The sequence below is a fragment of the Puma concolor genome, chromosome C2 (assembly GCF_028749965.1).
Source record: "Puma concolor isolate L17-30 chromosome C2, mPumCon1.1.hap2, whole genome shotgun sequence".
NCBI lineage: Eukaryota > Metazoa > Chordata > Mammalia > Carnivora > Felidae > Puma > Puma concolor.
The window spans coordinates 12,141,378-12,155,234 of NC_141675.1; the positions used below are offsets into that span (position 1 = coordinate 12,141,378).

Below are 13,857 nucleotides of genomic sequence, written 5' to 3' on the forward strand. Positions count from 1 at the left end.
TCTATAAATGTAAATCCCATCCTGTTACTCCTCTGTTTAAAACCCTTAAGTGGCTTCGTGTCGCTTTTAGAATAAAAGACCTTACCTGATCTGCTCCCTGTCGGTCTTTCCAAAGCTCACTTGGTTCCTTCTTTTCCCTTTTCCTCCCACTTAGGCTGCACAGTCCTTTTCTGTTTCTTTCAGGGGCCAATTTAGAGATTATTTGCATTTTCTGTTCCTTCCTGCTAGGCTGTTCTCTTTCCACATCTTTTTTACATCTGGTTCCCTAAAACACATCAATACGAATGTCTCTGCCTTAGAAATAGTTTCCCAGGACCAGATCTAAAATAGCTTCTTCTCCTTATTCTATTGAGTCATTCAAGTAATTTCCTTCAGAGCATTTATTAGAGCCTGCAATTATTTTAATTGGCTATCTGTTTGCCTTTTTATTGACTACATCTCCTGTCTACCCGAGTAAATGTAAATTTGTGTCTTCTTGTTCATCTTGCGCATGACGGGCACTAAGTAAGTATTTGCTGAATGGTTGAATGAATGGTCATCCTAACTACCGTCTAATCCAGGTGGCCTTTCTGCTTCGCACATTCAGAAGCTCTTCTCTGGAATTTCAGTGTGTTTTGTCTGACCTCAAGCTTCATACTTTACACCCTCTGGATGGGATTCTAGGTATTCGTAAACATGTCTAATTTTCGTTACGAGATTTTGAGGTTACCATCTGTGTGTCTGATTCATCTCTGAGTTCCCCCACCGTGCCTATCCCAATGTCTTGCACACAATATTCAGTAAATATTTCACCAAGTGTAAATATAAGCAATATTGATTCACTGTGGATTTCAGCTAATTTCTTAATTTCTTTCTTTCTCTCTGCCTATGCGTAACCACCCCTCTTTAGCTGAATAATATTGTAAGCATAGTTTTGCCTTTTACTCCTATGTCGTCATATTTGTGGGTTGCACTGCGGAAATCATTCAGTTCCTAAAAAGGCTCTGTGATTCTGCAGCATCGCAGAGGTAGATTCAGAAGCTAAATCCCTACATTCGTTACTATTACCCAAATCTCCAGAGGTTTTGTGGCCAATGCCTTGTATTGTTGTTATTTATTAATCTTTGTTTATTTTCTATAGTCTTTTTAATTGTAGGTTGCCCATAGTTACCCTCTCATTGGTATGTTGTTTTAAGACAACAAAATGGCTTAAAAAACGGGCATGAAATTTGAAAGGGATGCAAACAATTTACGAGCCCAGCAGTACCACCCAGGTACATCAAGTAAATTAGGCATCCGCTCTTTTAAGATTAGAAGAGACACCGGACGTAGAAAACTCCAGAACAGAAGGGTGTTTCTTCAACTTGCTCTTTCAGCCGTATTTTCCTTCACTCTGTCTCCCTAAATATTCTCTTTTCAGATGTTTAGCAACTTGAGGACAGAAACTCTGTGTTTCTTATCTCTGTATCCCTAGGCACCAAGTTGGGTGCTTGGTAATTGTCCCTTATTAATTTATTAATTAATGCTATCCTCTTTTGCAGGCGTTGATTTTCATGCCCATCTTGGACTGGCCTATTGGGCTTTCCAGGTCCTGACTCTCAGACCTCCCTTGGTCCCCATTGTCTTTTGCACAAGTTTTTGGAAGCGTTCCTTGGCTCCCACCCAGATGCCTGGATTCCTCTTTTGATCTATTGTTCCTCCTTCCTATCCTTTGGAAGCAAGCATTATTTTCCTATTGCTAATTTTCTCTTAACGATTAAAGAGTCTTGGATGGGACTCTTGGCTCTAACTGGCAGACTTTCTGATAAAGACCTAAGGCTATTAATTCTAACTTTTACCTGAGCCAACAGTGGAATGTGGGTGCCAAAAAAGAGTTCATATAGACTCAGTCACATTAATAGTTACTATTTCTTGTTCTCTTTAGACTGTTCCTGGCACTTTGCTCAGCACCTTACATGCTTTGCCACATTTAACCCTTCCAGTGACTCCTTAAAATAGACATGGCTATTTCCTCCCTTCACCAGATAAAAAATCTGAATCACATGGAATGTAAATAACATGGATGAAATCACAGGAGCACAATTAGAATTTGGACCAGGATCTGCCTGGTTTCAAAGCTTAAGCTTTGGTATCAGCTAGGGTGCTCATGGGAGCCTTATTAATGGAATCATGGTGACCGGAGCACGGGAAATATTAATTCACTCTATTTAAATTTAAAAAAATTAATGTTTATTTATTTTTGAGAGAGAGATAGAGAGAGAGACAGAGCATGAGTGGGGGAGGGGCAGAGAGAGAGGGAGACAGAGAATCTGAAGCAGGCTTCAGGCTCTGAGCTGTCGCACAGAGCCCAGCGTGGGGCTCGATCTCATGAACTGCGAGATCATGACCTGAACCAAAGTCGGATGCTTAACCAACTCAGCCGCCCAGGCGCCCCTGAATTCACTGTATTCTAGAGCTGGGGATACCACACCTGGGTTTTTGTGCTATGCCTCCTTTTATAAGAAATAAACTGACCCAGACTCGTGACCATGGGCTATCAGAAACCATCGAAGAAACTGGAGTAGTTCTAACTAGAAAAAAAGAGAGAGAGAGAGAGAGAGACTTAGATGATAGTTGAAAGAAGTCTCCCCGTATTTGGCTCAGAGCCCTGTGGAAGAGAAATTAGACATGTACCCACTTACTGCCAAAGCCTGCGGAAATGATACAAATGCGTATGTGAAGTCACGCTGAGAGGAATTTTTGTGACCATTCCAGCTGTCAGTGGGGTGCTACTCTACGTGATGCAGTTTTAAAATTATGATTATTCATTATACCGATACTCAAGGAGAAGACACGTCCTCTAATTCAGAAGTTTCCCCCGATACCTCGACTTCTCTTACAACCCTGAGCCTTAACCACGAATGTCGGCATGGTTTATATTCAAAACATCTTATGGGGGTCCTTCTCATGCCATTGGACACCTACTGTCCTCTGGTTGGTTATTCAGTACTCTGAGGCTCTCGGTTAACTGAGGACAGGAATTGAGTCTACTTTATCTTGCTGTCATTACTACCTCCCAGACATGGCCTTACGAACTGTAGATGCCTGCGGAACAGAATCTTGTTGGTCCTCCCCAGAGCTTCAGTATGTTATTTACCCCGGTTTCACCATTTACTAGCTCTGTGACGCTGGGCAAGCCAGTTAAACCGTCTGTGTCTCAGTTTCCTCAGCCGTAACACGGAATACATAACTGGAGTTTTGGCGACCGTTAAATTTGTTAAATCTGTAAAACTTCAAGAACAGAGCTGGACACGTAGCCTGTAGACATGTCTTGTGTGGCTGTACATTTTGAGGCCCTAATCTCCCCGTGAGACTTGGAGGTCCTTGAGGAAATGATCCACTTCGCGTGTTTGGCCCCTAAACTGGTTGGTGGCCTGTGTGGCAGATGATGGCTACATGCTTGTTGAAATGAATGCCTAAGTATTAAAGTTTAGAGAGAGCCTAGACAACTAAAGCTGTTAGATTTTGGGAGGACCTTAGCGGTCACCAGAACAGTGAATCGTAAGTCCAGCTGGACATTAGTGTGTTTTTCAGCAGCATTAGTGTAAGTTAGAGTGCTTGCTGAATTCCAGATTTTGAACACAGCCTAGAACAAAATCGTTTGAGTAGCGACTTAGGCATCTGAATCTTACTCAGCTTTTCTGGTAGCCAGCCCAGCACTTTCCTTTGTGTCCTATTTTGTGGATAAGGAAACTGAGACATAAAGAGGTTGTACTCTCCCAGGATCGGGGAGCTTGGGAGAGAGATCGAGACTAGAACTCAGCTAACTTGACATCGTGGCCACTGGGTTGTGCAGGGGATCTTTGGATTGTATGAAGGGATTGCGTAAGATGACTTCCCAGACGTCTCTGCCGTTAGCCAGGCGGTCCTCAGAGTTACTGAGTGCCTACCCGTGCTAGCTGCTGAACGGGTTTCTGACGTGACCAGGAAAATGAGACACGCATCCTTTTCCTGTAGGATTTTACAGTCTGGTGCAAGAAACCAAACCGCTGCACAGAAACCACAGTGCAAGCTGGAGAGTGACAAGGCAGGAGGTGTGGAGAGCTGCCCGCTCAGTGGGGGCTGAACTGCATGACCGCCATCTTGTGTCCTGAACATTCTGGCAGGAAGTACTGCTGTGTTTACAGGGCAACCCCCCACTCTGTGGCCCCTCTTTCTACTCTTCCACTGTGGCCCCTTGGTCTAGAGTTCATTACCTTGTCATTTGACCACGCTGAGGAGATTTTCCCTTTCTACTACTGTAGCTCACTGTCGCATGGAGTTTCACTTCTCCTCCGTGCACTTATGTATTTAATAAGTATTATTGGTTGCCTGTTACTGTTAGCTAAAATTTATTGAGCCAGCTAATATTAATGACTTTTTTTTTTGCGTGCCCACTACATAGCAGGCACTGTTTTAAGTCTTCGTCTGTGTTAATTTACTTAATCCTGCGTCAAAGGAAGAGGCCACTGCTCAATAACTGAAACAATATTTGAAGTTGAATGTATTGTTTGCTCACCAGGGAAATCTGCGCATCTCTTTGAACAAAGCAAACATTGATCTCATACAGAGCTTTGGGAGGCATGGGATTGGAGAGCCGGTGGACATTCACAAGTCAGAGTTTAAGGGGTCAACTGCCTTTCACATTTGGAAGTGTGGTTCCTAGGGTGAGGCTGGATGGACTGACTTTCAGAAATCAAATTCCTACAAGAAAAGGAAGGAGAGAGCATAGAAAGAGAGAGGCTGCAGCAAAAAGTATGGAGAGGAGAGGAAAGTGAGAACCTCCGTGTGCAGTTTCCTTTCACAGTCCAGAGGCTACAGCTCAGTTTTCCTGTTGAACCTGTTCCCTGTTCTTCTTCCTGTTCCTCCGTGTCTTCTGTAGGCCATGGATTGTATGAATTGTATTCTATATCTACCCCATCCCCAGCCAAAGTTGTCTCCCGCTCAGTTAGTCAGGTAACTTACAGTGGCATCGCAGAGAAGGGGACATTATCATTGGTTGGTTGAAGGGTCAAGGAGAGCTTCTTCTATTTAATAGCCAACAAAGGCTTATCAGACTCCTATAAATTGCCAGGTACTTTCTAGGTGTTACAGAAACACAAGTGAAACCAACAGACAGAAGCTTATACAGCCAAACCTCTATTGGAGAGACAGATACTTAGACAAATAAGGAAATAAGTTTATATTATATGTCACATCATGGTCACTAATTTTGAGTCAAATAAAGCAAAGAAAGAAGGTGGAGGTGAGAAGTGGCTACAGTTTGAAATCAGGTCGTCAAGAAGGCCTCTTTGAGAAGCTCATGTTTAAGAAAAGAGTGAAGAATAGTGAAGAGGCCAAAGTGGATGGAACTTGGTGAGCTTGGAGGACAGTAGTAATAGATGAAGTTTGAAGTCCAGGAGATGATGGGGACAGGAGATCATTTAGGGCCTTAGAGCTCATTATAAGGACTTTGACTTTTTGGTTGATGAGATACAGAGCCATTGGATGGTTTAAGTCAGCCTTGATCTGACATATCGATTCAAGGGAACATAAGAGCTACTATGTTGAGCACAGTCCATACGACATGCAGGACAAGGGTGAGAACCAAGGGTTAGCTGGGAGGCTACTGCACTAATCCAAGCTTTTGATGGTGGTTTGGACTAAGGTGGTAGGGGAAGGGGTGATGAAAAACAGTCATATTTTGGATTTGTTCTTCATGGAAGATTCTTCCCATTGAAAGACTTCATTATTAACCACTATACACACTAGCAGTTAGATTGGAAATCCTGGGTACATATCCCGGAAGATCACAGTTTGACCTACTTACACAAACTTCAGAGGGTCTTTTCCAACCTGGGAAAAAGCATGGGGAAGAAGAGGCACATTGTCACATCTGGCAATAGAATTAGAATGTATATATCAAGAAAAGAAGCATAATCTGTCTCCAGTTCTTTATAGTTTTTATAGATTTTCTCACAGATAATTGCATGAAATATGGGGATTTCTTTGCTGTGGAGACAAAGATGACTTTAGTTTCAATTTCACTGCTTTTCTGGTTGCAAGTGGGTGTTTGACATTTTGTGTGTGTGTGTGTGTGTGTGTGTGTGTGTGTGTGTGTGAGAGAGAGAGAGAGAGAGAGAGAGAGAGAGAGAGAGGAGAGAGAGAGAGAGAGAGAGAGAGAGATTGATTGATTGATTGATTCTGAGAGGGCTACAGAGTGACTGCTATTCCCTGAACGATAAAAACCTGAAATCCTACTAATGAGGTTAAAAAAACTAACTTTTTCTCTCTGCCTAATAATAGCCCTGCCTACTGACATAACCAGGGTTCCCTGAATAATCGCCCTCTTTTCCAGTTTATTTTTAGAACCTAAAACTGGGAGGGAGGAAAGTGCCTTTAGGTGTTACAGGCTTCACATCTGAAAGCTCAAACCCTGGGCTTCCACATTTGGCCCTGAGCCATGTTGAATGCACCCTTTCAAGTGAAAGATAAGTCAAAGTGAAGGGTGGAACTGGAACCCGTCCTTGGAGCTCTGGATGGTTTACCCTTCAGCGTGAGGTTAAAAGATTGATCCTTTGCTGCAGAACCCGGCTTTCCCAAATTGGGGAATCTGCCTGTGCCATTTTTATCTGCCTCCATGGACACCAATTGGGTTTGCCAGTGACAGAAGTAAAGCCGCAGAATTTTACCAAAATAAACTACTTTGAGGAAAAGACGGACTTTAAGGCATAATAAATGTTAATACTGTTATGCTTTTTATGCTTTAGTAAGCATAAAAATATTTGAAACGCTTATGGGCCACTGGCATGTTTCTGGAAATTTCCACAATGTACATTACAGGAGGAAAGAGAAACACTGATTAGAGAGAGAATAAAATTGAATCAAAGCTTGTGGCAGATATTGGTGGAATATTTGGATGAAGTTGCCAGAATTATTTTTGTGGAGGGCTATTTTGGGTAGGCAGTAACCTTTATTCTCAGATATAGATTTCCATGTTGACTTTTAACCTTTAGTCACTGACTGGCAGTTGTACCTTCCTGAAAATGTTCTGTTCCATCCTTCGGCCTGTGCCCAAACTGAAAGTTTGAAAAATTTAAGGGTATCAGATGTGGGTTTACACCAAACATCATGCATCTCACTTTCCTTTTCTTCTTCTTCCATAAAAAAGTGGCTGAGTACATGTAAGGAGGGGCCCTCAGGGACAAAAGCAGTGTCTTTAATATAGAGGGTCATTTAAGCATGAGCTTCAAATGTAAAGTTAAGAGAGGTGACCTAGAGATCATTTTTTCTTCAGGAATGACTCATTCCTACAAAAGGAATATATGGCAGTCCTTAACAAATTGCAGAAGAGTGGATGTGCACAAAAGAGACATGGGCTTGTGTCTACAATCATCTTTTTGTACATGTGTTTGAAAGGTGTTTGCAAGAGTGAGTAAAGTAGGTTGAATTTACATTTCTTGAGCTCCTCCGCACTCCCTGATGCTAAACAAGATGCTGCAGGAATGGAAAATAGAACTTTCTTTCCTTAACTCTATTATGCCATTGGGAACTATAAAAAAACTGTCAGCTTCAATGCCCCACATGTATTAAAAGAGATATGGGGCGCCTGGGTGGCTCAGTCGGTTGAGCATCCAACTTTGGCTCAGGTCACGTTCTCGCGGTTCATGGGTTCGAGCCCCGCGTCGGGCTCTGTGCTGACAGCTCAGAGCCTGGAGCCTGCTTCCGATTCTGTGTCTCCCTCTCTCTCTGCCCCTCCCCCACGCACATTCTGTCTTTCTCAAAAATAAAGAAAAACATTGAAAAAAAGAGTTACGCCATTCGAAGCTGGGGTAGTGACCCATTTTTCCCCTTGTGTTTTGTTGTGATCTGATTAGATTCCATCTCAGACATGATCTGTTTGTGTGCTTGCAGGAGACCCCCGTCAACAAGAGATGGTTCCAAGTAAGAAGACTGCCATTCTCGTGGATGGGGTTGTACTGAACGGCCCCACAACAGACGCAAAAGCAGGAGAAAAATTTGTGGAAGAGGCCTGTAGGCTAATCATGGAAGAGGTGGTTTTGAAGGCTACGGATGTCAGTGAGAAGGTAAAAATAAAAGACACCTGTCAGAAATCTGAGGCATGGGAAAGATAGGTTCTTTCCCAATCTGGTGGTTCGATGTAAGGGCAAATGGGAAGCTCATGCTATTATTTCCTTCCTACCTTTGTTTCAAGGGGATCCCGGGAAACAAAGCGTGAGCCCCACCCCCTTCCCCCCAGCATCTACTTTCCTAGGAGGGTTGGCGCCTAACTTTGGCAGCCATCTTTTCTTGGGAGACTGGCTGAGACCTCAGACCTTGACCATGAAGGCATGAAACACAGGAATGAAGCTTCTGCGCTGTAACTGTGTTGATTATAACTAACCTGATGATCTGATTTATACACGCCCTAAAAAATACTCTGCTCTCCATTGTCATGGGCACATCCTTTTTGTTACTGGTAAAACACAAGCGGAATGGGGAAAAGGGTATGAAAAGTTTTAAAATTTATCTAAAGGTCCTTCTCAGGAGCTTGTCTGAGCTCAACTGGAAATCTTGGTGAAGTCTGACTTCTGACTGGCACCAGTTACTGGTCCTGGGTTTCAAATTCAGGCTCCAATTCAGATTCAAATTGATACTTCAATTATTACTAATAACATCTACTCTTATGAGTATTCTCTGTGTGCCAGGTGATGTTCTCAGGACTATTCCATATGAATTTGTGCATTTAATCCTTACAAAAACACTAAGAAGCAGGGACTATATGTTAACTCTCTTTTAAGGATGAGGGAAAAAGTGAGGCAGAGTAGGTCAAGTCCTCTGCCCAAGGTCACATGTTAGTAGGTATTAGAGCTGGCACGAAAATCCACGCAGCCTGGCTTTAGTCTGTGCTTTGAACTTCTCCTCTGTATGTCTCTTATAATTGCTCAATAATCCTTTATCACATTGATTATCTTTCATATTGGAGTTGAAGTATCAACAAATAGATGTATAGGAGGGATTCTTATTCCAGTTCTATTAGTCAAAAATAAATATCGTTTAAAAAAGATTTTGAATGTGGAACGGTATTTATTCTGAATTTTTGATCACACGCATTTGGGAAAACTAATAGGAATAAAGACGAAAGTGTCTCGTGAACTTAGAATAGCTACATTCCAGGCAAAATCACTGATGGTATTTCTTGCTTACATATTTATAATTGCATATTTTCTGGTCTTATCTGTACCTGTGAAATATTTTGGACCGGATTTACTTTGGAGCACACTGCTTTGCTCGTAAGCTTTTTTCCTTTTTAATTAGCCTCTATTCAGTCATTAAATATTAACTGAGTATTAGCTACGGGTAAGCCATTATATTTGGCCCTGGGGGATATAAAGACAAATAAGATAAAAGCTCAGCTTTGAACAGAATTTATAGTCTAATTGGAAGGATAAGTTTTCACTGGACAAGAGAACAGGGGGTCCAGTAAGAATGTGATAAATGTGTGTGATTGGGGCTGACTTCGGGGATTTCACAGAGGAGTGGGCAGTCTGAGCTTTGATGTGGGTTGTGAAGGTCAAGTAAGATTTTGAAGGGCAGAGAGAAGCCGACCCATGTGTGCTGAAGAAAGCGGGAAGGCAAAGAATGGAAAGAGCATTGCAAAAGGGACATTTTGCCCAGAAAGAAGGGCTCGTGTAGGGGGCTAATGGGAGATAAGACAAGAAGGGGAGACTTAAGATCCTAAGTTATCAGTTAAGGAACCACAAGTTGATTGCAGTACAGTCACCGTGTCTCTCCATGTGAAGTTGGGTTGAAAGCTATGTTGAATTTGAGAGAAGGAGGTGGAATTTTTATGTCGTGAATCTAGTCTACTTTCTCAGAGATCCATCAAGGCACCTTTGAAAGGTGACCTTCAGATACATCCCCACACTTTGTGAGTTGATTACTTCTAGTGCCTTCTCTTACAGACATTAAAAAAAAAAAATGAGTTATAGGGACGCCTGGGTGGCTCAGTCAGCTAAGCACCCGGCTCTTGACTCCAGCTTGGATCATGATCTCACAGTTTATGGGTTCGAGCCCTACACTGGGCTCTGTGCTGACAGTGTGGAGCCTGCTTGGGATTCTGTCTCCCTCTCTCTCTGCCCCTCCCCTGCTTGCTCTCTATCTCTGTATCAAAATAAATAAAAGTTAAAAAAAAAACCTTAAAAAATTAAGTTATAATTTACTTTTAGTAACATTTGCTCCTTTCGGTGTGTGGTTATATGAGTTTGATAAGTCATGTAACTACACCACAATCAAGATATAGAACAGTTCCATCACCCCCTCTACAATCAACCCTGGGACCATCTATAGTCAACCCTGCCCCTCGCCTTAGCCCCTGACAGCTGCTGACCTGTTTTCTGTGCCCGTACTTTTTTTTTTTTTTTTGCCTTTTCCAGAATGTCAGATAGGTGGGATTCTATCACAAGAGGCCTTTTGAGCCTTGCAATTTTCCCTCAGCAAAATGCATCTGAGATTTATTCATGTTGTTGTGTATACAGGGATGCCTCATTTCACTTTAGTGTCCTTTGCACATATTATGTTTTCTACAAGTTGGGGGGTCTGTGGCAACCCTCCATCTACTAGGTCTATTGGTGCCATTTTCCAACAGCATTTGCTCACTTCGTGTCTCTGTGTTGCATTTTGGTAATCCTCACATTATTTCAAACTTTTTCATTATTACGTCTGTTATATATTATAACAAATTCTAAAATATTGTAATATTTTTTATATTTCTTACGATCAGGGATCTCTGATGTTGCTGTTGTAATTGTGTTGAGGCACCACAAACCACACCCATATGACAGTGAATTTAACTGTGTGTATTCTGACTGTTCTACCCATTGGCAGTTAGTTCCCCGGTTTCTCCACCCTGTCCTTGGGCCTCCCTATTTGGAGACACAACAGTATTGAAATAAGACCACTGAATAACCCTGAAATGGCCTCTGGGTGTTCACATGAAAGGAACAGGTGCATGTCTCTCACTTTAAATCAAAAGCTAGGGGGCGCCTGGGTGGCTCAGTCGGTTAAGCGGCTGACTTCAGCTCCGGTCATGATCTCACAGTTCGTGGGTTTGAGCCCCGCGTCAGGCTCTGTGCTGACAGCCCAGAGCCTGGAGCCTGCTTCAGATTCTGTGTCTCCCTCTTGCTCTCTGCCCCTCTCCCGCTTGTGCTCTGTCACTCTGTGTCTCTCCAAAATAAGTTAAAATGTTAAAAAAATTTTTTTAAATCAAAAGCTAGGAATGATTCAGCTTAGTGAGGAAGGCATTTTGAAAGCCAAGATAGGCCAAAAGCTAGGCACTTTGCATCCGTTAGCCACATCGTGGCTCCAAAAGGAAAAGTTCTCAAAGAAAATGAAAAAGTGCTACTCCAGTGAACACATGAATGATGAGATAGTAAAACAACCTTACTGCTGATATGGAGAAAGCATTAGTGGTCTGGGTAGAAGACCAAACCAGCCACAACGTTATCTCTTAAGCCAAAGGCTGATCCCGAGCAAGGCCCTAACTCTCCTCCATTCTAGGAAGGCTGAGAGAGGTGAGGGAGCTGCAGAAGAAAAGTTTGAAGCTAGCAGAGAGTGGTTCGTGAGGTGTAAGGGAAGAAGCCGTCTCTGTAACAAAAAAGTTCAGGGTGAAGCAGCCAGTGCTGACACAGAAACTACAGCAGGTTATCCAAAAGGCCTACACTAAACACAGATTTTCAATGCAGATGAAACAGCCTTCTATTGGAAGATGCCACCTAGGACTTTTAAGCTGGAGAGGAGAGGCCAGGCCCGGCTTCAAAGCTTCAAAGGGCAGGCTGACTGTCTTGTTAGGGGCTAATACAGCTGGTGACTTGAAGCCAGTGCTAACTGACCATTCTGAAAATCCCAGGGCCCTTAAGAACGTTGCTAAATCTCCCGTGCCTGTGCTCCGTAAATGAAACAACAAAGCCTGGATGACAGCACCTCTGTTTATAACATAGTTTACTTGATATTTTCAGCCCAAAGTTGAGACCTACTCCTCAGAAGAGAGATTCCTTTCAAAATATCACTGCTCATTCATAATGCACATAGTGTCACCCAAGAGCTCTGATAGAGATGTGCAGGATGAATGGTCCCATGCCTGCTAACATGACACCCATTCTGCAGTCCGTGGATCAAGGAGTGATTTCAACTTTCAGGTCTTATTATTTAAGAAATATATTTTGTAAGGTTATAGCTACCACAGAGAGTGATTCTTCTGATAGATATGGGCAAAATAATTAAAAAAAAAAAGCATTCTGGAAAGGATTTGCCATTCCAGATGCCATAAATAACATTTGTGAAACATGGGAAGAAGTCAAAATATCAACCTTAAGAGGAGTTTGAAAGAAGTTGATTCCAACCGTCATGGATGGCTTGGACGGTTTAAGTCTTTGGTGGGGTTAGTAACTGCAGATGTGGAAACAGCAAGAGAACCAGAATTAGAAGCGGAGCCTGAAGAGGGGACTGCATGGCTGCAATCTCATGATACAACTTGCACAGATGAGGAGTTGCTTCTTATGAATGGGCAGAGAAGGTGGTTTCTTGAGATGAATCTACTGCTGGGGAAGATGCTGTGAAGGCTGTTAAAACGGCAACAAAGGATTTAGAATAAGACATTAGCTTCGTTGACAAAGACGTGGCAAGGGTTTGTGAGGATTGACCTTGATTCTGAAAAGGGTCCTACCATGGGCAAGATGCTGAGAGCATCACATGCTACCGAGAAACCGTTCATGAAAGGAAGAGCTGGTTGATGCAGCAAACTTTATTGTTGTCTTACTTTAAGAAATTGCCACACAGCCGCCCCAGCCTTAGGCAGCCACCGTCTCGATCAGACAGCAGCCATCAACGCTGAGGCAAGGCCCTGTGCCCCATGATGGTTTGCGTCTTTTAGCAATAAAGTAGTGTTGCTCCATAATCTCCTCAGGGGCTTCCTGGGTGAAATCTGAAACTGGCTCCTGGCAGAGGGCAGGGAGAGACCAAAGAAACGAACAGGCCACTCCAGGTTGGTGGTGGCAGTTTTAATGAGCAAAGGGAACTTACGTAGAAGACTTGTCTTGGGCGGCAGCAAGATGGGCGGATCCCTGAGCCTGCCTGCCTCATCTAGAAAGTTTATATACATAGAGATAGATAGAGGCCTCAACTGGGTTCAGCCAAATACACTGTGCGACTGTTCTCAACACCACGTCATCTCAAGACTGTGTCCTCAGAGCCGGAAATGCGACTTGAACCCACATTCCAAGGACGGGGAGGGGGTGAGTAGCCTCCAAGTGCCCGGGTCCAGCTTGTGGGTCACCTGGGTGGTCACCTCTTCTCAATGACCTCCCCCAACAAGTGTTTTTTAATTACGGTACGGACATTTTTTTGAGACATGATGCTATTGCACACTATACATAGGACAGTGTAAACATCCCTTTTATAGGCACTGGGAAACCAAAAATGTGTTGGACTCACTTTATTCTGATAGTCACTTTATTGAGGTGGTCTGGAGCCAAATCTGCAGTGTGTCTGAGATACGCTTGTATCAATAGTCATTCCTTTCGATGGTCTCACTTTTGATTGAACTCTGCCTATTATGGTTCTCACATCAGACTTTAATTTCATACCTCTTGTACAACTTAGCATTTCCTCCTTCTTTCCCCAACCTCCCACCTCCCAGTCTCCTGACTTCCTGGCTATTCCCTTGTCTCTCTCCTCCTCTCCACAGCCTAACTTTTTAAAGAGTGTCTACGCTCCCTCCCTCCCTCTCTTTCCTCACCTCCCACACCCTCACTCCATGGCAATCTGGCCTTCACTCCCACCTCTCTAAGCCAAACTGGTATTGCCAAGAACACCTCCTTGTTG

The 13,857-nt window shown here is 43.1% G+C and overlaps 1 protein-coding gene across 1 annotated transcript in view; it reads left to right on the forward strand.

Annotated features, from left to right (window-relative positions):
* Positions 1-13,857, forward strand: part of GADL1 (GAD like acidic amino acid decarboxylase 1) — a 172,558-nt gene that overhangs the window by 22,815 nt on the left and 135,886 nt on the right. Inside the window, exon 2 of the mRNA XM_025913288.2 lies at positions 7,891-8,063. Within this exon, the coding sequence (XP_025769073.2) occupies positions 7,891-8,063 (173 nt within the window). The remainder of the gene's footprint in view (positions 1-7,890; positions 8,064-13,857) is intronic.